This window comes from Nerophis ophidion, linkage group LG11 (assembly GCF_033978795.1).
Source record: "Nerophis ophidion isolate RoL-2023_Sa linkage group LG11, RoL_Noph_v1.0, whole genome shotgun sequence".
NCBI lineage: Eukaryota > Metazoa > Chordata > Actinopteri > Syngnathiformes > Syngnathidae > Nerophis > Nerophis ophidion.
Genome location: NC_084621.1, coordinates 289,767 through 312,776, shown reverse-complemented (window position 1 = coordinate 312,776; position 23,010 = coordinate 289,767). Strand labels below are relative to the sequence as shown.

General features: G+C 40.2%; 1 protein-coding gene across 2 annotated transcripts in view; it reads right to left on the bottom strand.

Annotated features, from left to right (window-relative positions):
* Window positions 1-23,010, bottom strand: part of LOC133561487 (DNA-binding death effector domain-containing protein 2-like) — a 33,992-nt gene that overhangs the window by 2,051 nt on the left and 8,931 nt on the right. For both annotated transcript variants that reach the window (XM_061914776.1, XM_061914777.1), the window contains exons 3-5: window positions 20,063-20,559; window positions 17,287-17,415; window positions 13,901-14,029 (exon numbers count right to left, since the gene is read on the bottom strand). In XM_061914776.1, the coding sequence (XP_061770760.1) occupies window positions 13,901-14,029; window positions 17,287-17,415; window positions 20,063-20,559 (755 nt within the window). The remainder of the gene's footprint in view (window positions 1-13,900; window positions 14,030-17,286; window positions 17,416-20,062; window positions 20,560-23,010) is intronic.

Here is a 23,010-nt window from a genome sequence, read left to right as displayed (position 1 = left end):
AGGAGACAGAGGCCATGAGAAAACAAGAACCTGCAGCAAAGTGGAGATTGAGGCACAGCAACAGGGAAAGGTAATGTTACTAAGGGCCTGATTTACCAAAGGATTACGTGCAAACTCGATGCACACGCAGTTGATTGTGTCTGTTAAACAAGTGCAATCCATTTTATGTCTTGGTCTTCATTAATGTGCAGAAAATATGCTGATTAGCAAAACGGCCACAATATGCAGAGAACCAGCAATGTGATTTATCAACACTCATCACCATTTTGCAAGCACTTTAGTGTTTTATTTAGCACCTCTGAAAAGTATGTGCAAGCTTACACATATAGACACACAGCTGCAGAGAATGTCTGTCAGAAGTCAAAAAAGAAACCTATCGTCAATGCAGCAACATGGTTTTATAATTTAATAGCTGCATGCTGGGTGAGTTAAAGGGCTAAACAATTGATGCATTTTCTTTTTCCATTTAGAATACATTAATATATCTCTTTTATCAAAAAAACATTTAAATGTGCATTTTTTTGCGTGTTGAGCACAGGAAGTGGAGCCTCCAACCCGTGAGCATAATTGTAGTGGATAAAAAAAATAGCTTCTAAAAAGCCAATAAGAAGTCTGCTGCTTGTTTGACAGCAAAACGCCATAATCGTGATAACATGAATGGCCAGTAAATGATCCACAGTGATATCTGCATAGAATATGCAAAAACCTCATTTAAAAAAGGCTGTCTGCACCACTTATAAATAGCACGTGCAATGTTAGAAGCTCACATGCATCATGCCTATTAATAGTCCACGCTATTTTATAGATTGCACATTCTGTTTAGCACTTGATATTTGGATTTTTAGTAAATCAGGCCCGAAGTGTGTTTACTTTTGTCATTTCTAGCCACATATTGTCAAAACTTGCTATATTTACTACATTTTTCCTCTAGATTGGAAAGAGTAAAAGACAGAGGGGCATTTAAAAACAAGGCGCTGCAACAGATAAGAGCATCAGCGCCAGCTGGTGTTGGCATGCATTTTTGGGGGGCATTTCTAGACATGTATCCTAAAACTTTACCATGATTAACCGCCTGTATGTACTTATTTTTTCAAAATGTTGTCCAAGGAGGCTGAGGGCGGCGAGAGAACCAGGCTCTGCAGGCAAGTGGAGAGTATGGAATAGCAACAGACCTTGCCAACTTTAGCATGCACATTTTGTGTTACAATTATTATTCTTGCGGCAACCCATGGTGTTGAATACGATAAAAATAGTACCTGGTTTTGCCTACTAAAAATCGTGAATAGCAAGGAGAGCCAAGTAAGTAGAGTGCAGTGAAAAAGTGGCATGATAAATGTGTTCACATAATTCATAAAAATGGGCTTGAAGAGCACAGTTCAACATTGAAGACTAACTGGACAGGAGAGCACACATTTGCCATTTTGGGCTTTTTTTGGTGCTCAAAGCAGCACCAAAGTTGCAAAAAGCAACAACAACAACAAAAAGTGCTGTCGGCAATGTAAAGTGGCCATTTTAGTGCTAGGGAATGATCAATTCTGTTGACTTCCACACGTGGCTGCACAAATTGCAAGAGGTGAATTCATGTGGAGTGGAAGCTTAGCAGTGTGAGCCCGACCCGGTTGTTTTCTTTTTAGAGACATAACCAGATGAACTTTTTGCTGGCAACAGGATTGGCGGGCGGTCATGCAACAGCACAGCGAGAAAGATCAGAGGATACATACTGTACTGAGCAAGAGCGCCGCTCTGAGTGTCCCCGTGTCATTAATCCAGAACTGGTGGAAAGTGGAAACCAGCTGCTTGGCCGCTTTTGCTGCAACAGAAACGAATCTCGCCCACTCAAAACCCTTCAGTATGGAACAACACTCGCATTTGCATCCTGATTTGAAACCAGGAACAGAAATATTTCACCCTCGCCTTGTACTGAAGGATAAATTAGGTGAAAACACAACATGAATTAGATCTAAATGAATTTCAGAGGTATGAGGAACATTGTCATTGAGTCCAGTTAATGAGCACTTTGCTCATGAATGTTTCATGGTCAAAGTCCAAATTCATTTGTATTAGTCTCCGGGGATGCTTACACTCAAGAGAGAACCAAGTTAGCAAAATGCCAACATTACAAAGGCAAATGTTGAATTAGGGCATCGATTCCTGCATCTCTTAACATTTGCTAAAGAGCAACATGTTTTTACGAGCTTCTGTAATTAGACATTTGTGATGAAACAAAGGGATGCCAATGCAAATACTTGACAGGAGTGGTTGCACAAAAAGGCGATCTCATTAACGACAAATGTACAAGATTGACAGGTGCATCCAAAAAGTGAGTCATACCACATTCATTGCTATTTGATGTGTTTGATGGGTTCTTCTTTTCCAGCACAGAAACTACCTGAAAGATGCAATTCTACAGAACAGTCAAGTTTCACTGCCACGGATGGTGAAAGCGGAAATATGAGGAATTTGTTTTTTTCTGACTTTTAGATGTTTAAACTTTTAAAAGTTGATACTCATGTTAAACGATGCTAAAGTGTCAAATTATAAGATTCACGCATTTTGAAAGCTGCTGGTGGCGTGGATTTGTGTTCTGGCTGCGCCATGTCTTCAAGGTACTTATTAAGACCTTTTGTCCTCTGCTCCATGCTATGAGGAAACAGAAAAAAAGGTCAAACAAAGTATTATTTTCTTATAGTCTTTGCATGTACAGAACACTAACTTGCAACACGCAGTGACAAAAATGATGCTTAAAACATATTTTTTATGCAGCTCTGTTTACGAAGTTTCTTCTTGACTGTGTCTGGAAAAAAATAGTGATGACGATGTAAAAATATATATTTAAACAGTGTACCTTTTTATCAGATTCATTATACTTTCAGAGAAGGCGGGGCATGGTTTCATTAGCAATCTGGGAATGCCACTGAAATCGGACATCTTCCAGACACACTAAAAAATCGGGGTTGTAAAAGTAACTGTGGAGCAAAACGTATTCCAAATTTACACCAAAATCCTCTAATACATGTTTTCTCCACCACAACGAAGGTTAAAATCATCAAGGTTCCCTTTAACTGCTTGTTAGGGGATTCAGGATTCAACCTGGGTAAGGTTAACACAGTAAGTGGAGCATGAACATTTTAAACATGCAAGCACTACTGTCAAAGCAAAAAGAAAAAGAAATAGAGGATTGCTTAAACACAAAAAAACGTCAGGACAACAAAAAATTTGACTTTGGGGTTAACACTAAAAATGTGCCCGTCAAAGTTTGGAAAAACTTTGACATTCATAGAATAAAAAAATGGAAGTGTACTAACAGTGAAATCTCTAAGGTCAAACATTTGTTTCAAGACATTTTAATTTGAGCTTTGATGACGAATGGTGGACGCATTGCGATGTGTCGAAGATGACCTACTAACATTTGCCCTGTCACACGAGAGATAGAAAAAAAAGATCTCTACTGTCAATAGAAAAATAAAATGTATGCAAAAATATCTGACATTTAAAGTTTTCACAAAAAAAGCTTATTTATGACTAAAAGGCCTTTTTCTTACCATGTTTGCTTACCTTAGGTCATACAGAGTGTACTAAAATCTGATAGACTGTTACCTTAGTGTTCATACACCCCGTATTTTTGGTCATTCAGTCTTCGAAATAAGTGTCGCTTTTTTTTTTTTTATGTATCCAAGGATGAAGCAACACTAAACGTGGCATATTGTGTGACGTCATCAGTGATGGTCCCCTTGCAAGTTAACAAAGTCTGAAAAAAAGACATTAAAAAAAGCTAAACACGGGGCTAGAGTTGTTTGAAGACATTTATCGAGTGGAATCGAGGGATTTGCTGACGTCTCGATGCTCGTTCAAACATTTTTGAAGTTATGGTTGATTGATTGAAACTTTTATTAGTAGATAGCACAGTTCAGTACATATTCCGTACAATTGACCACTAAATGGTAACACCCCAATCAGTTCTTCGACTTGTTTGAGTCGGGGTCCACGTTAATCAATTCATGGTAAATGTGCAACTTCAGAGGCACATTTTTCTGAAAAGCTGATACTGTACCACTTTGGAGGTTTCACTGTACATGATCAAGAATCAATTAAAGGGGACCTATTATGCAAAAGCAACTTTTTTTTTTTACCTATTTGTACCTGATGTGTCTTTTTGGATCTGCATTAGTCACAAAAATTTGAAACAATCTTGCCTTCTTTCATACTTCCTGCATTTCTCCTTTCGCTGTTTAGAATCTGCTCTGTCCTGTGACGTCAGTGGAATATCTATATATGGTTGAGATGTATCCAAAGTGTCCTGTGACGTCAGTGGAATATCTATATATGGTTGAGATGTATCCAAAGTGCTTTGCGCGAGTCCGCCACTGTAGTCCCATCTGTATTCAGTAAGTTACTTTTTCCCCAGCTATCCACTTGTTGTGGGGCAGACTGGCTCGTACATGAACACGCATTATCCGCTGTTGCCATTTCTAAGTCTATCGACTTCCTATGGTAGCACTAAAAACTTCAACATGGCTGGCGGGGAGAAGATGCTGTCGAAGTGGAGTCACGCAAAGAGGACCGCCCACAAAATAGCACATCTTGAAGAGATGGTCAGAGAGCAGCTTAAAAACAGTCTGTAAAACATAACCTATGCAAAATTGTATCCAAAGAACCACCATTATGTAGACCACAAGGAAGTGCCTTGAATGAAGAAAAAAAATCTTAATAGCTTTCCTTTGAACATTTTAGAGTACTCTTTGTAAAAATTGGCCGTTTGCATAGCTTCGCATGTGAGAAAATCCAGACAAATTTACTCTGGTGAGCTGAAGGCATCACTGGTTCAAGAAGGGCTCACTGAACCTTCAAGACAATTCCCAACCTTTTGTTCAATTCAATATTAGTCAAGTTTGACCTTTGGTTGTGAGAGTTGAAGCTACAATAAACACCGGCCCTCTAAGTCTGTGGTTCTCAACCTTTTTTCAGTGATGTACCCCTTGTGAACATTTTTTTAATTCAAGTACCTCCTAATCACAGCAAAGCATTTTTGGTTGAAAAAAAAATAAGTAAGTAAAATACAGCACTATGTCATCAGTTTCTGATTTATTAAATTGTATAACAGTGCAAAAATATTGCTCATTTGTAGTGGTCTTTCTTGAACTATTTGGGAAAAAAGATACAAAAATAGGTAAAAACTTGTTGAAAAATAAACAAGTGATTCAATTATAAATAAATATTTCTCCACATAGAAGTAATCATCAACTTAAAGTGCCCTCTTTGGGGATTGTAATAGAGATCCATCTGGATTCATCAACTTACTTATAAACATTTCTTCACAAAATAAGAAATCTTTAACATCAATATTTATGGAACATGTCCACAAAAAATCTAGCTGTCAACACTGAATATTGCATTGTTGTATTTCTTTTCACAGTTTATGAACTTACATTCATATTTTGTTGAAGTATTATTCAATAAATATATTTATAAAGGATTTTTGAATTGTTGCTATTTTCATTAGCAACGTTTAAAAAAAATCTTACGTACGCCTTGGCATACCTTCAAGTACCCCCAGGGGTACGCGTAGCCCCATTTGAGAACCACTGCTCTAAGTGAGTATATTTACAGGTGGCCTCCACATGTTACAACGAGCAGGATAAACAGGAACAAGAGTCATGGTCACATTATTTGGCTTATAGAGAGCTTCACACTTCATCAAACACAGATATCCACTTGACTTTAAAAACGCCGGTGAAAAAATAACAAGAAGACAGTTTAAGCACTCAATTACGAGGGGTGTTTTGTTTGGCCCACAGATGGTCAACTTATCGACCCTTGTTTCTTTTAAAGCACTGACCAAGACACAAATATAAACATCTCCATTTGTGTGTTTCTGCAGAGTTTTGAGATTTGAGCTCCCACTCTCATTGCGTGCAAGGATAGTTTTTTTGGTTGATACAGACGGACACACACTGGTCGGTCTGTTTAGAACTGCGAAGACAGAAAGGAGAGAAAGAGACAAAAGACAATTGGGTTGGTCGTTTTTGTGGAACAATAAGCAGGCACAGAACAACATTCTCTTTTTCTCCAAGGAAGTTTGAGAAGACACTTCATTTTTTACACCGGCACTACGTAATGACATCCAAAACAAGAGCTGTGCTGCTTTTAACAAATATAATGTTGCTCAGTTTATATTGACAACACCACAATAATAACACGTCAATAATATCCTTGTAAAGTGATGGAAATTTGCTAAGATTTTTACGATTTCGATTTCACTTTCGCTAAACTGTTTTGGTATGTATTTTATATTTCCCAGGATTGTTGTCTGTATCAAAAAAACAGCGGAAGAAATCAACTGAAAGTGATTAATATATTTCTGTGCCTACAGGATTAGTAGTCATAATAATAGTTATAATACAAAACATTCAAATTGCATCATTACAGTATTTTCACTTTGTTAGATTTTCTTTTTGCAGCCTGAATTACTCCCAACTTGTGCTGGTTGCAGCCAAGTTGTTTCATCCAAGTCAACACATCAATCTTAATACAAAGCAACTTCATGGATACCGACTGCAGATGCTTTGATTTGCGATGAACAAATGTTTTTTTATCACGCCTGTCCGTCCCCCAAACATTAGCTTATTCGAGTTATTGACTCTAATCATTACAGTTTGGCTTCATTATGTTCTGATCGTTTTATTAGCTAAAGTAAACTTTTCATTCACATGTGAAAATTACAAGGCATTTCAAAAATTGGCAAGCTTAATTTACAGCTAAACCGAAGTCTTGGACATATGACATTGACAAAAAAAATAAAATAAAAAGATTACATTTTTTTAATGTCTTGCACTGTATTCAGGTTTTACAGATTCATACATGCAATCCAAAAGGTGGTGCCAAACAACTTGTCTTTTCTTAAAATATGTTATGAAGTGAGCTCACATTAGGAAAGGACTTAAAGGGGAACTGACATTTTGCCTATCATTAAAATCATTATGAAAGACCAAAACCACATGTCTTTTTTATACCATTTTAAATATCGCTTAAAAGATGCAATTAGATTCACGGTTGTAACCTTTAAAGCCCTCTGAAATATTCTCAAAACCTTTTGTACACACAGTGCAATTATATATATATATAATGCAGTAACTGACACGTTCATAACAATATGTAATATATGCAATGTTTACTGTATTTTGATCATTTTAATCGTTTCCGGGACTGATTTTTTCCACGCATTGATTGACGTTAGCATAGCGGCGCACGTTCGACTTCTGGCAACATGTGTGTTCCTACGTCCAGAATCAAACACGTTGTAATCATAGCACACTTGGTAACAGACCCCAAAGACGACTATTTTTTGACAAATGAGGATTTATAACCTTAATCTTTTGGAGCTAAATATACTGCTGCGAGCACGAAGGAAGAGTGACAGGTTTGGACAGACGGAAGCCGAGAGAGTGGGGGGAATGCCATTTTGATGCTATAAATATGGCGGCGTGGCTTATACGCTGACTTAAAGACTTAAATCTAAACAGAGCCTTTGAAGCTGCCTCGTTTATCTGCAACTGTTTTACTTGATGTCCATCCTGTCATTTTAATGTGTAATGTGAATGTAATTTAATGTGTAACTTTGCTGCTCTTGGCCAAGACTCCCTTTTTTAATATGAATGGGACGTTTTCTTGTTTGGTTAAATAAAAAAAGACACAGGATGTACCCAAGCTCACATTTGAGCTACCTGGAAAAAGGTTGTGAATACTTATGCACATGTGATATCTTCATTTTTTTTTTTTATATATGTGCAAATATTTCTAAAACATATTTTCACATTGTCATTATGGGGTATTGTATGAAACATTTTGAGGAATGTATTTCATTTGGGAATAAGGCTGTAAAAAAAAAAGTGAAAAAAGTAAAGCGCTTTGAATACTTTCCAGATGCATTGTATGCAAAACACAAAATGTCCACTGCAAAGGATGGTGGTTCTCAGGATATTATTCAGGTCTTATACGCAATTCGGTATTTTAGGACTTGATACCACTAACCTTCATCCGAAATAAAACCTCTAACCCACGTTGTGCAAAAAACATCACAGAGCAATTTGTAGAAGCAACACAGAAGGGGGAGGAGACATGGGCAGCTATATTACGACATAGCATCCAGTACAGAGCATGATGGCAGCTCAACCCCGGGTTATCATGGGGGGGAGCAGCCATTTTTCTTTTTTTTTACCTTAGGCCTGGGCCCAGACTTGAGAGAGAGAGAGCGCGCATGACTGAGTTGATCGTGCACACACTGCCGTATGCATGGACAGAAAGGTCACTTTTTGTTTTGTTTTGTTCTTCTGCCTGCGACCCTTCTGAATCCATGATCCTTTGTGCCTCAGCGCTAAGGAGCCACAATCCTGAGTCAACCTGAGTGGATTAAAATCTGGAGTCAAAACAGCAACATGTTCATAGTCACAGGAAGAGCACTGAATTCTAAGATGATTTAAAAGTAAAGATCTTGGACCAAAAGTCCAAACCAAGGATTTGAGACCGACTTGATTTTCAGCATGAATGACAGAGCAAACTTGCCACAGCAGCTCCAAGTCTGTGAGGTTAAAATCTCAGCAAAGAAGCAGCATTGCAGGAAAATGATGCTCAGACACAAATGCTCATTGTAGGTGTATTTCTCAATTGCAGTTCAAGGAAGAACTTTGAAAATGTTTTGGCTGGAAGCTTTTGTCATTGGTGTGTTGAAATCCGATCGGGGAGTTTACAGTTGACATTTATAACAGCAACAGTACGTTCATGGTCATCATTAATTTACTCCATTAGTCTACAAACACAAAATGAGAGACTAGCTGGAGAACACTATGCAGCCTATATCTTCCAATCTGTGCACGACACTTCAACGTGCACAAATGTGGGAGTATCCCACAACACAAGTCCACTCTTGCTCTGAGAAAGGCCCTCAAATATTTTTGTACTGGATTTTTTTTTTGTATTAAATTTTTCGAGTGCGCGAGGTAGAGAAGTTCCGGCTGGATATAGTCGGACTCACCTCGACGCACAGCAAGGGCTCTGGAACCAGTTCTCTCGAGAGGGACTGGACCCTCTTCCACTCTGGCGTTGCCGGCAGTGAGAGGCGACGGGCTGGGGTGGCAATTCTGGTTGCCCCCCGGCTCAAAGCCTGTACGTTTGAGTTCAACCCAGTGGACGAGAGGGTAGCTTCCCTTCGCCTTCGGGTGGGGGGACGGATCCTGACTGTTGTTTGTGCTTACGCACCAAACAGCAGTTCAGAATACCCACCCTTTTTGGGTACACTCGAGGGAGTACTGGAAAGTGCTCCTCCGGGTGATTCCCTTGTCCTACTGGGAGACTTCAACGCTCATGTTGGCAACGACAGTGAAACCTGGAGAGGCGTGATTGGGAAGAATGGTCGCCCGGATCTAAACCCGAGTGGTGTTTTGTTATTAGACTTTTGTGCTCGTCACAGTTTGTCGATAACAAACACCATGTTCAAACATAAGGGTGTCCATATGTGCACTTGGCACCAGGACACCCTAGGCCGCAGCTCCATGATCGACTTTGTAGTTGTGTCATCGGATTTGCGGCCTTATGTTTTGGACACTCGGGTGAAGAGAGGGGCGGAGCTTTCTACCGATCACCACCTGGTGGTGAGTTGGCTGCGATGGTGGGGGAGGATGCCGGACAGACCTGGCAGGCCCAAGCGCATTGTGAGGGTCTGCTGGGAACGTCTGGCAGAGTCTCCTGTCAGAGAGAGTTTCAATTCACACCTCCGGGAGAACTTTGAACATGTCACGAGGGAGGTGCGGGACATTGAGTCCGAGTGGACCATGTTCCAAACCTCTATTGTCGAGGCGGCTGATTGGAGCTGTGGCCGCAAGGTTGTTGGTGCCTGTCGTGGCGGTAATCCCAGAACCCGTTGGTGGACACCAGCAGTGAGGGATGCCGTCAAGCTGAAGAAGGAGTCCTATCGGGTTCTTTTGGCTCATAGGACTCCGGAGGCAGTGGACGGGTACCGACGGGCCAAGCGGTGTGCAGCTTTAGCGGTCGCGGAGGCAAAAACTCGGACATGGGAAGAGTTCGGGGAAGCCATGGAAAACGACTTCCGGACGGCTTCGAAGCGATTCTGGACCACCATACGGCGCCTCAGGAAGGGGAAGCAGTGCACTATCAACACCGTGTATGGTGCGGATGGTGTTCTGCTGACTTCGACTGCGGATGTTGTGGATCGGTGGAGGGAATACTTCGAAGACCTCCTCAATCCCACCAACACGTCTTTCTTTGAGGAAGCGGTGCCTGGGGAATCTGTAGTGGACTCTCCTATTTCTGGGGCTGAGGTCGCTGAGGTAGTTAAAAAGCTCCTCGGCGGCAAGGCCCCGGGGGTGGATGAGATCCGCCCGGAGTTCCTTAAGGCTCTGGATGCTGTGGGGCTGTCTTGGTTGACAAGACTCTGCAGCATCGCGTGGACATCGGGGGCGGTACCTCTGGATTGGCAGACCGGGGTGGTGGTCCCTCTCTTTAAGAAGGGGGACCGGAGGGTGTGTTCCAACTATCGTGGGATCACACTCCTCAGCCTTCCCGGTAAGGTTTATTCAGGTGTACTGGAGAGGAGGCTTCGCCGGATAGTCGAACCTCGGATTCAGGAGGAACAGTGTGGTTTTCGTCCTGGTCGTGGAACTGTGGACCAGCTCTATACTCTCGGCAGGGTTCTTGAGGGTGCATGGGAGTTTGCCCAACCAGTCTACATGTGCTTTGTGGACTTGGAGAAGGCATTCGACCGTGTCCCTCGGGAAGTCCTGTGGGGAGTGCTCAGAGAGTATGGGGTATCGGAATGTCTTATTGTGGCAGTCCGCTCCCTGTATGATCAGTGTCAGAGCTTGGTCCGCATTGCCGGCAGTAAGTCGGACACGTTTCCAGTGAAGGTTGGACTCCGCCAAGGCTGTCCTTTGTCACCGATTCTGTTCATAACTTTTATGGACAGAATTTCTAGGCGCAGTCAAGGCGTTGAGGGGATCCGGTTTGGTGGCTGCAGGATTAGGTCTCTGCTTTTTGCAGATGATGTAGTCCTGATGGCTTCATCTGGCCGGGATCTTCAGCTCTCACTGGATCGGTTCGCAGCCGAGTGTGAAGCGACTGGAATGAGAATCAGCACCTCCAAGTCCGAGTCCATGGTTCTCGCCCGGAAAAGGGTGGAGTGCCATCTCCGGGTTGGGGAGGAGACCCTGCCCCAAGTGGAGGAGTTCAAGTACCTAGGAGTCTTGTTCACGAGTGGGGGAAGAGTGGATCGTGAGATCGACAGGCGGATCGGTGCGGCGTCTTCAGTAATGCGGACGTTGTATCGATCCGTTGTGGTGAAGAAGGAGCTGAGCCGGAAGGCAAAGCTCTCAATTTACCGGTCGATCTACGTTCCCATCCTCACCTATGGTCATGAGCTTTGGGTCATGACCGAAAGGATAAGATCACGGGTACAAGCGGCCGAAATGAGTTTCCTCCGCCGGGTGGCGGGGCTCTCCCTTAGAGATAGGGTGAGAAGCTCTGCCATCCGGGAGGAGCTCAACGTAAAGCCGCTGCTCCTCCACATCGAGAGGAGCCAGATGAGGTGGTTCGGGCATCTGGTCAGGATGCCACCCGAACGCCTCCCTAGGGATGTGTTTAGGGCACGTCCAGCTGGTAGGAGGCCACGGGGAAGACCCAGGAACCGTTGGAAAGACTATGTCTCCCGGCTGGCCTGGGAACGCCTCGGGATCCCCCGGGAAGAGCTAGACGAAGTGGCTGGAGATAGGGAAGTCTGGGCTTCCCTGCTTAGGCTGCTGCCCCCGCGACCCGACCTCGGATAAGCGGAAGATGATGGATGGATGGATGGATGGATGGAAATTTTTCGAGTGTTGGTTAGAAAGCTTCCAACAGAAACATAAAAAAAAGTCAGCCACATTTAATAACTAAGCCATTATTAGGTGTGCGGTTTGTTTTGATAAGATACAGGAAGTCCCAGACATTTCCTCCTTTGATGGATGGAGGCTCAGGTGGGTGCAAACATGTTAGAAAACATGTATCATGAAAGGGAAAAATGAAATTCAAACTGAGATGAATGGATGAAAATCTAAGGGATGGGCATATGGTTATATATCCTTGATGGATGAATTGATTGATTATTGACATGAGTAAACATGAAAAAATGAACATTAAACATTGTTAATGACTGTTTATGGTTAATTTAAACTGTAGAGTGAGCATTAGAGTTATCTTATTTATCGGGTGTCGAGAGCAGCATAAATAAAATAGGAGCATGCAGTCGAGGAAATGACGACCAGCAAATGACAATGACAAGGCAGCCCACGGTTAAACTTCATGTTCTAAAGCTGTAAGCAGTTATTATATATAATATAACAACTGTTGGTGTGTCACTATTGTCATAGTCAGTACACGACATGTAAGAGGAGAGCGGATAAATCCATAAATTTTTGGTGTATATACGAAGGGCTGCAATGAGGTAGTGACTTGTCCAGGGTGTCCGCCCGGATGCCGCTGGAATAGGCTCCAGCACCCCCGTGATCCCGAGATGGACAAGCGGTAGAAAACGGATGATAGACCAAGGGAAGTAGGAGTATATAATGATTACATATTTCTATTTTCTTAAAATAATGTTTTGTTGCTTTTGTTAATGTCACATTTATGGAATAATTACCTGGACACAGGAGGACTTTGAGGCCAAAACGCAAATAATGATAGTACTTTTTGTTTTTGTTTAGTTATTGTGTGGTGCCGACTTTTTGTTCTGAAATAGTGTGTTGACGTTGTTAAACTGTCAACAGCACTCACCAAATGTAAATGGAAAAAAGGTAGTTATAATACATGAGATCGGTATGGGTTTTGGCCGATCTCAGCCGTGGATGATTGGTAACAGAATCTGCAGCAGTCGTGCTTACAAATGACTTGCAATGCAAATATTCCAGGTTAACACAAGTTGCAGGGATAGCGGGTTAAGTGAAACACAAAACAAAAAGGGCGACTTCGGTTCTGCTTATGTTGACATGAGTTGGTAAATCTTTCTTTCATAGTTCTTTTTATTTATTTTCACAACGAGTTGGTAAATCTAAGGGCCATTGACTTGGATGGGTTCCCCTGTACTGTACAATGAATAACGTTGAATGTTTGCATTTGGCCAGTTCTTCTCCAATAGTGAGGCAGTCTGCGTGGTGCGATGACGGGGATCCTGGGGAACACTCTTTCTTCTTCAGTATCATGCTTCAAATGCCACTTAAAAAAGCTGTGCATTACAAGACATGCTCGTTGTAACCATTATTCCTGACTTCCTTTTTTTTCTTTGTTATCAGCACAAATTGTTGCAATAATTTTTGTTTTGTAGGTTAAAGTGTTTTATATATTGTGTTCCTGATTAAATGTTGGTGATCAATTTGAATGTATTACTGAGTTTATTTCATTTTATTTTTTAGTATCACATGTTTCATGTCCATCAAAAAAAAGTATATAGTTTAAAGAAATATTTTTATAATTTCAGGCATATTGAAGAACTTTAAATCTTTTCTGTTACAGACTAAAAATCTATGTTAATAAAGTTATTCTATGTTCTAAGTTGATCTGTATTTCTATTTTTATTTGCTTCAAAGGTAATAAGGATACAGTGTTAAGCAGAGGTGTACAATTTTATAGATAGATGATGTCGCAGTGGAAAGCGTGTGGACACTAAGGGGGCGTAAGAGAAAATAATTGAGAAGCGGTGGATCACGCTAAAAGCTAAACGTGAGGACTGAAGAGTTAGAAAGGCAAATGGAAGCAACATGGAAGCATGTGAGCAAACAAAATCAAGATTGATTTTGATCATGAAATGTGGGATGGAGGATAAAGAGATGACCATTTAAGAGAGGACAAAACATGCTGTTCTTACTGCATGACGCTTTCTGAGGTGGTGTTGGTGGTGGCAAGGGAAGGTCCTGCTTGTTGGTTTTCTTGGGCCTCCGACTCCAGCCATTGCCCCTCTTCTTCCTCTTCTTCCTCCTCAGAGACGCTCCAGACTCTAGAGCAGCAGGCGTGTCAAACTCTTTTTAATTGAGGGCACACGCAGATATAGTTGCCCTTAGAGGGCCGCTTATAACAGTGAATAAAATATAAATGTATCAGCATTCACCTCATATTACAAAATTGATTAGTATATATTTCTTTGTACACTGTAAAAAAGATATTTAGATTTTACTGTCAGAAACTGGCAGGTCAGTCAGCAGAATTTTACCGTAAAATATGCGGTGGTTTTAACAGCATATTACTCTGAATGGAATGGGATTAACAAGAGGTCTTTTAAACATGGCTAGCTCGCTAGCGGCTAACATCCATCCGCAGTCAGTATTTTGGCTACTTCTAAATCACTAATCCTTGCCTCCATGAAGACCAATACAGTACGTTTCTGACAAGCATCATTTCTGCAAGACGAAGACTAGCTAAACATACTTCACTCCACACAGTAGGAGGATACAATAGCTCCCTGGCGTCACCGCAAACAAGCTGGCGCTTCACAATGTAAACAAATGACATGGGGGAGGGATCTACACCGGACATTCACTGTAATGATACCAAGTACAAGGGCGTATCTAATCGATACTACTATGATTACATCGATATTTTTAGAATATAACGTAAAGCACCCAAACAACAGAATAATAAGTGTTTATTAAATTATAACAGAAGTGTAGATAGAACATGTTAAAACTGAAATTAAGCAGATATTAACAGTAAATTAAAAAGTAGATAATTCATTTTCTACCGCTTGTACTTCATAATTTTGACAAAATAATAGAGTGGAAAATAATATGTTACTGCATACGTCAGCAGCCAAATTAGAAGCCTTTGCTTACTTATTTTCCCTATTTTATTCAAGGCCCAAATTGTTATTGGATTGCAATAAGAAACATATGTTTAATGTACCGTAATATTTTTTGTTAAAATAAAAACAATAACTATTTTTTGGGGTCCCCTTTATTTAGAAAAGTATCAAAATACATTTTGGTACTGGCACCAAAATATTGGTTTCGGGAAAACCCTAATACCAACATTTAAATGGATTGTATTTGTATAGCGTTTTTCTACCTATGACACTATTCACCCATTCATACACACATTCCCACACTGATGCAAGGCCCAAACCACGAAGTGAAGTGTCTTGCTCAAGGACACAATGGACGTGACTAGGATAGCGGATGCTGGTGATCGAACCAGGAACCCTTAAAGGGGAACATAATCAGCAGACCTATGTAAGCGTCAATATATACCTTGATGGTGCAGAAAAAAGACCATATATTTTTTAACCGATTTCCGAACTCTAAATGGGTGAATTTTGGCGAATTAAACGCCTTTCTGTTTATCGCTCTGGAGGTGATGACGTCAGAATGTGACGTCGCCGAGGTAATACACCCGCCATTTTCATTTTCAACACATTGTAAACATTGGGCCTCAGCTCTGTTATTTTTCGTTTTTTCCGACTATTTTTTGGAACCTTGGAGACACCATGCCTGGTGGGTGTGTTGTCGGAGGGTGTAACAACACTAACAGGGAGGGATTCAAGTTGCACCACTGGCCCCAAGATGCCAAAGTGTCTGCCGCCAGACCCCCATTGAATGTGCCAGAGTGTCTCCACATTTGACCGGCGATGACAGACCTGGCACAGAGATGTATGGATAACCTGCAGATGCATTTGCAACTATAAAATCAACGAAATCACAAAGGTGAGTTTTGTTGATGTTGACTGCCAGCTAATCGATGCTATCATGCTACGCTAATCGATGCTAACATGCTATTTACCGGCGGTGCTAAAGCAGACATGGCACAGAGATGTATGGATAACCTGCAGATGCATTTGCAACTATATTACGTTTCCTTCCACCCACATTTAATGCGAAACAAACACTTACCAATCAACGGATTTAAGTTGCTCCAGTGTCACAAGATGCGAAAGTCCTGATCGTTTGGTACACACATTTTACCGGCGATGCTAACGCAGCTTTTCGGCCATGCTATGGCTATGAATAGCGTCAATAGCTATTCGCTCAATAGCTTCAGTTTCTTCTTCAATACTTTCATACTCCAACCATCTGTTTCAATACATGCGTAATCTGTTGAATCGCTTAAGTCGCTGAAATCTGAGTCTGAATCCGAGCTAATGTTGCTATATCTTGCTGTGGTATTCCCATTGTTTGTTTACATTGGCAGCACTGTGTGACGTCACAGGGAAATGGATAGTCGCATCGCAAATAGCGAAAATCACGCACTTTAAAGCTTTTTTTAGGGATATTCGGAGACCGGTAAAATAAAAATAAAAACTTCAAAAAATACAACAAGCCACTGGGAACTGATTTTTATTGTTTTTAACCCTTTTGAAATTGTGATAATGTTCCCCTTTAAGCTGCTGGCACAGCCGCTCTACCAACCGAGCCACGCCCCATTTAAAGATTCATACTACATTTCAGTACAGCTTCTGCTTGTCACCTCTCAAAACTATTTTTCACCTTTAAACTACTTCAACTGTCATACCACTTATACATTCCACTAGAATGCCAGTTTAGCGTCAGCTCTTCAACATTAAAACAATTTCAACATTCAGATTATTTCGACATTCAAACCATTTCTACATTTGTTCTATATCCAATCAGCATTTGAGTTCATCTTTAGCATTAGAGCATTCACAAACGATTTCGGAAAAAAATGCCTAATCAAGCTTCTTGTGGTATTTCATACCAGTGTTCATTTTTCATGTTGGTTGATGCAATTGAATCCTTTTTTATTGATTTTTTCCTTAGAATTCATGTACAAATTTGTTTGTTTCATTGTTTTATGTGTTTTGCATTGTTTTTCAACTGTTTCGTACGATGTAATATTTTTTGTGACTTGCTGACTGCCATGGCATCAGCTAATGGGGATCCTTTTCAAATCAACAAGTGCAGTAGACAAGCATGAAGATGCAGTGTTTCCCAAAGGACTGCGATTAATTATTTGATGGTGGGTTGCAAGGGGCGTTAGAATTGGCCGTGACGCATGTGCATTTCATTTTGTAAAAAAGACTGATAGAAACGCAACACATATCTAAAAACAAATCTTTGTGTTAGTACTAACCATTATTAGCAAAATTTTAGCTTTCCCTCGTTACATTGTCCTTTGCTACTTGACTGCCACACACTGTAAATGCATGCATGAGAAAAACTTTGTTTTCAATAACTATCTGGTGTCGGATGACTTTTGCAAAGATAATAACAGCTTGGCGCTTAAAACATATAATAGCTGACATACCTGTTCTCAATTGCTGTGTGAAGGAAGGGAGGGGCATTTCTGCCTGTCTATGGGAGCCTCTCAAGCCAGAAGTGCACAAAGAATCTCTGTGTTGTACACCGCATCGTCTTTTAATTCTTTCTGGAGACACTGAAATGTTAAAAACCATAAAAGACAATTTGTTCAAACTTTGCTGACTGTCTACAAACGGACACATACACACTGGGTCTCCAACAAGAGAGAAGCAGTCTATTAGCATTTGTTGTTACAAAATGTTTTTTTCTAATATATATATATATATTACATACAATTTTTTACATAAATATTTAAATATACTCAATAAAACATCAATATTTATAGCAACATGCATCGAGACACATTTGATTTCATAAGCTGCTTTTTAAACTGCCAGTTAAAATCTGCATGTTCTGTTGGGATGGGTATTGATAAGTGTTTACGGTTCCGATTCCAATTTTCATTCTGCTTAATGGTTCTTTAATGATTTTCTTATCAATTCTTATTTGATAAAAAAAAACATTTGCTCACATACATAGCATGGAAGAAAAAAAGGGATATTTTTTTTTTAATTAATGATATAAATAAATATTCTTCCAAAAAAGTGAATTATGTGGAAATTACACAAGAATGTAACATTTAGTAACATGCTATATTAACTTATTAAATGCAAAGTGGGATATGTCAAGCCTTTATTTTTAATAATTTTGATGAATATGACTTACAGTTTATGAAAACCTTGAATTGAAAATCTCATAAAATGTGGGGTTTTAAAAACTGTAAACCAAGATCATCAAAATAATAGTAAAAGCTTAACATAATTGACTTTGCATATAATGAGTTAATATCACATTAATTTCTCATTTAAAGTTATTTGCTGACATGAATGGACTTTTACATAATATTCAAATTGTTCGAGTTTCACCTGTGAATTTAAAATGACTGAGAAAATGTGGTGGGAGGAAAACGTGCAACTTTTCTATGACTAAAATTGAACATTCAACTACCAAAAATGAGGGGTGTCTACCGTAACGAATAGATGCAAGCTTTTGACCACAAACTTACTGGCTGCTCTGTGACATTTGTGTAGCGGCAGACGCGAACTGGAGCGAGTACTGCCCGCCTCATGCTCATGAGAAGGCATTAATTTCAATTTTTAACATAATTGCGCTAACATGATAGACGGTGAGTTAATACCTGCTGTATTCAGATGACGTGCCAGCGTTACTGCTGCTGGGATGAAATCGAAACGTTTCGAAAACACGACGACCTTCATTTATAATGGTTGCATGTAGGGCTGGGCAATATATCAATATACTCAATATATCGCAGGTTTGTCTCTGTGTGATATAGAAAATGACTATAACGTGATATTCGAGTATACATTCTCACGCAGTTGCTTTTAGATGCGGGCATTACACTGTTTGCTTGTTTCCCACTCTTTCTTGTCTCTTCTCACAGAGACATAAACCAAGCGCACTTTCTTACAAACATCTCGTGTGCAACATCACACGCTCCCGCGAAGCAGATAGGTAGCGACATGGTAACGTTAGCTGTGATGCTAACGGTGAGGTGCGGGTGGTAATAGGAGAGAGAGAAGGTGCCGATCAGGTAAAAAATGGAGGAATAATTAATTCCCAAGAAAGAAAGCACGGGATCCATCGTCTGGCGGTGGTTTGGCTTCAAGCGGGAATATGTTCAACATTTATGCGGCAAAAGCATTGCAACAAAAAGCAACAGCACTGCTAATATGTAGCATCATTTGAAAAGTCACCCGCTAGAGAATGAAGAGTGCTTGAAACTCTGCAAGTCAACATCTCCACACCAAGAAAATGCCAAAGCAACTATTTCCAGATCAACACGTATGGAAAAAAAAAGTCAAAAACAGAAGGAGATAACGTCCGCAGGAACCTACCACATAGCGAAGGACATATACTATTTGATTTCCTATTATGCAGCTCATTTTTATTTGATAGTTATTAAAATATCTTGTGTGACATCATTCACAAATGTGCACTTTATTTGTTTTTAACTATTGTAGTGGCGTTCTGTACAAAAAAGTAGACTAAGTTAGTGTTGTTTTGATACATCATCTTGGTGATGTCATTCACAAAAGTGCACTCATAGCTTGTTTTAAATGTCTCTGACAATCTTGCACGTTCTGTTTTGGAAATGACATGAATGTTTGTGCAACTGCTTAATAACTGTTTAATAAATACATTTTTATTCAATTTACTTAGTTGTGATTTCCCTGTGCATGAAAGTTAAAAAAAAAAAGATTATATATAAATGCAGTATGAATAAGAATGTTTTAATGTAGACACATAGAATCATCATACTGCTGTGATTATATGCATCAAGTGTTCATTCAAAGCTAAGGCAAAATATCAAGATATATTTGTATATCGTGACAAGGTCTAAAAATATTGAGATATTAAAAAAAGGCCATATCGCGCAGCCCTAGTTGCATGCTGTGTGTTCAAATGTTTCGGCATATTGCTTGTATGTTCTATTCTTAAAGAAATAGCAACCTTATAATTATTACAAGTAGCGCTATTGCGATCTTTTCTTGTAAAATGTTAGTTTTTGTTCAGACCGGGCGCCGCCCTTTTGCGATCTGTTGTCACTATGCATGTTACGTAATGACCAAACCCCACCCGGAAAAACAGTGAAGAGAATCGCTTGAGGAATTGATACATTGGGATTGCCATCCCTGTGTAACAATCACCAACAGGATGGGAGCAAAGGTCATTAAAGAATTAGTGCTCTGATTTGAACTCACCAGTTATTTTTCTCTTGTGGGACACTAGAGGCAGGAGATCATGACGTGTGAGGACTCTCAGGAGCTGCAAAAGCGGCTCCAGGTTTCCATCGCTGAGGTAACCTTGCCTCTCCAGCTCCAACAACAACTCAAGGCCATTCCTGGACTTGTAAGAGGCTTGTACCACAGGGTGCTGAGAGCACTGAGACTGCAACCGCCTCCAGACAGTAAGGAGCATGGGACTCGGGGTGACGCCTAACTGGTCGCCTTCGAAGGGCTTCACCGTCCAGCCCTCAGGGTTCAAGGGGTGTGTTCCAACACAGGTTTCCTTCAAGAGGAAAGAGAGCACTTCGATGTCCGTCTCTGTCAGCTGAGAGCCAACTATTTCGAAGACCTCATGTAGAGACAGCATCCCGTAATAGTTGAGGCACTCGGTTTCATCCCAGATAAGAGAGCGCCTTAGTGCGTAGCTGGTCATGTTGAAGGTTGGCCTGGTCGCTCCTTTTGCACCTTCGAACCTGGATCAAGAGTGAAAAGGGAAAAAGCTATGAATACAAAAAAAGAACTTTAAAGACCTCTAAAGGTAGCTATGTGACAACCAGCTGCTGACCCACTGATCTCCATTGCAGCGGTGGCTTGTGCCCGCTCAGATCAGGGTAGTTTGCCATGTGCGTCAGTATTTTCTGTGTGTGCAGTGGGGAGAGGTATTTTTAATATAATATAGAAAAGAATATATCTTTATTGTCATTGTACATTTGTACAACGAAATTGTATGCAAACTAATTCAGTGCAAAATCATTCATAAAACCATAGATAAATAAAACCATATGAACATAGATAAAAAGATAAAAATACATAAAATTCATAAAAAATACCAAGCATACAGCTCACGTGCACAGTCATTATTGTTATCTTGACTTCTGTGATACTATTGCTCTCAGGTAAAAATTGTTTTCAAAACGGTTTGTCCAGGATTTTATTGTCCTGTATCTCCTGCCTGAGGACATCAGTTCAAAAAGTTTATGTCCAGGGTGAGATGGGTCCTTTAGGCTGTTTTGGGCCTTTTTGAGGCACCTGGCACTGTACAGTTCATCTAGGGAGGGGAGAGAGCAGTCAGTGATCTTCATGGCAGGTTGTACGACCCTCTAAAGTGCATTCCTCTCTGCCACCGTGCAGCTGGCATACCATACACACATGCAGTATGTCAGCACACTATTGAGCAGCGATAGAAGGACACAAGCAGTTTTTAAAACAGATTGTTCTTCTTGAGGAGTCTCAAAAAGTAAAGTCTTTGCTGTGCCTTTTTGATGGTCACTGAAGTGTTCATACTCCACGACAGGTCTTCCTCGATCTGAATGCCCAGGAACCTGAAGTTAGAGCCCATTTCCACATAGTCCCCATTGATGTAGAGTAGTTGGATGTTTATTGTTTTTTTCTTCTGGAAATCCATGATCAGCTCCTTCGTCTTGGTGGTGTTAAGGACCAGGTTGTTTTCCCTGCACCGCCCAGTCAGCCGCTCTACTTCCTTTCTGTAGGCAGACTCATCCCTCTCAGAAATGAGTTCAACCACTGTGGACTATGGACTAAGTGAAGAGCACAAAAGTAGATGACGTCCTTCACACTTCCGAGTTTGATTTCTTTCAAAGTGCCTTTAATCAATACCCCAAATTTTACGTCTCAAGATCATACAAAATTACACCCAAATAAAGGCTTGCAACACTTAACTTATATATCAAGATGTTTGTATACATAGCTGTCCTTATAATCCTTTAAAATGAAGTCAATCTGAGCATTGAAACATGTTTTTTGTGCTAAGTAAAAGTGTCTGTTCGAGGCTACTGCCATAACAAGCCACAAAAATGGTTCAACCAGAAAAACTCCAGATAGTCATACAAATTCACAATTTTTTGTTCTGAGTGCCGCTTTATGGTGTTTTTTAACCATCCACAGTTTTTATACAAAACAGAATGCCTAGACCGTAAGTATGCTCTTGCCGCTAATTAAAATAATATATTAAGATTGTATATTTTTCATTACGTGATTTCCTTTGGGTTACTGAACTAATAATCTATTTGCTTTTCATTTCTTGCATTTATGACAAATTATAAAGGAGCTATGATAATTTGAAGTTCATTTTCTAAAATGTACATTCTCTTAACGCGGCACGCCGTCTAGATTTTGTCCGGCCCGCGAGATGAGTTTGCCTAGTATAAAAATGACCTGAAGTTTTTTAATAAAATGAACTTCTGTTCTAAATGCGTCCACTGGATGTCGCTAGAAATTCTGTTTGGCAAGCAAATGGTTGCCAAGCAAGAGGTACACGGTAAAGCGTGACTGCAGGTCCACCCCCTCGACGCAAATGAAACTTAAAACCTGCCGTTTTAGTTCTTCTGCTTCCAACGCATCGTAATTTGGGACACTCATTGGCTCAAAATGTCTCTGTCAAAAATGACAAAAGTGAATGCAAAGTTAAACTTAACTATTAAATAGTTTCTACCTCTGTTTGTATGGTTTATTGATCTAGCACAAAATTAATACGTGGACATGACGAATTAGGTATTTGATACCGAGAATAGTTTTTATCCATTTAATAGTTATTTTGTCAATCCAAGATAGGCTGTGACTTTTAAGTCTAATGGCTTTGTAGGTACACTCACTACATTTCAATGCACTAAATTCTAATTTAATTTTTCAAATATATATTTTTTGGGGTATTTTCACACCTACCTGTGAAGTCCAATTGTCCATGCAAACACTCTAATGCGACTATTGGTCATATGCAGTATGACTCCCGTACACTCGGGGCTTATTACTTTTTAGCGCATTTAATTTCTTTACTTTCAGGTTGACATTTATGACGTCACACCAGACGTCTGTGGTTCCAAACAAGTTGGCAGCCAAGCTATGTTGGGATGTCTGCTGTAATATTAACACAGATTAGAAATATTATCTCTTTAATTGCTATGCAG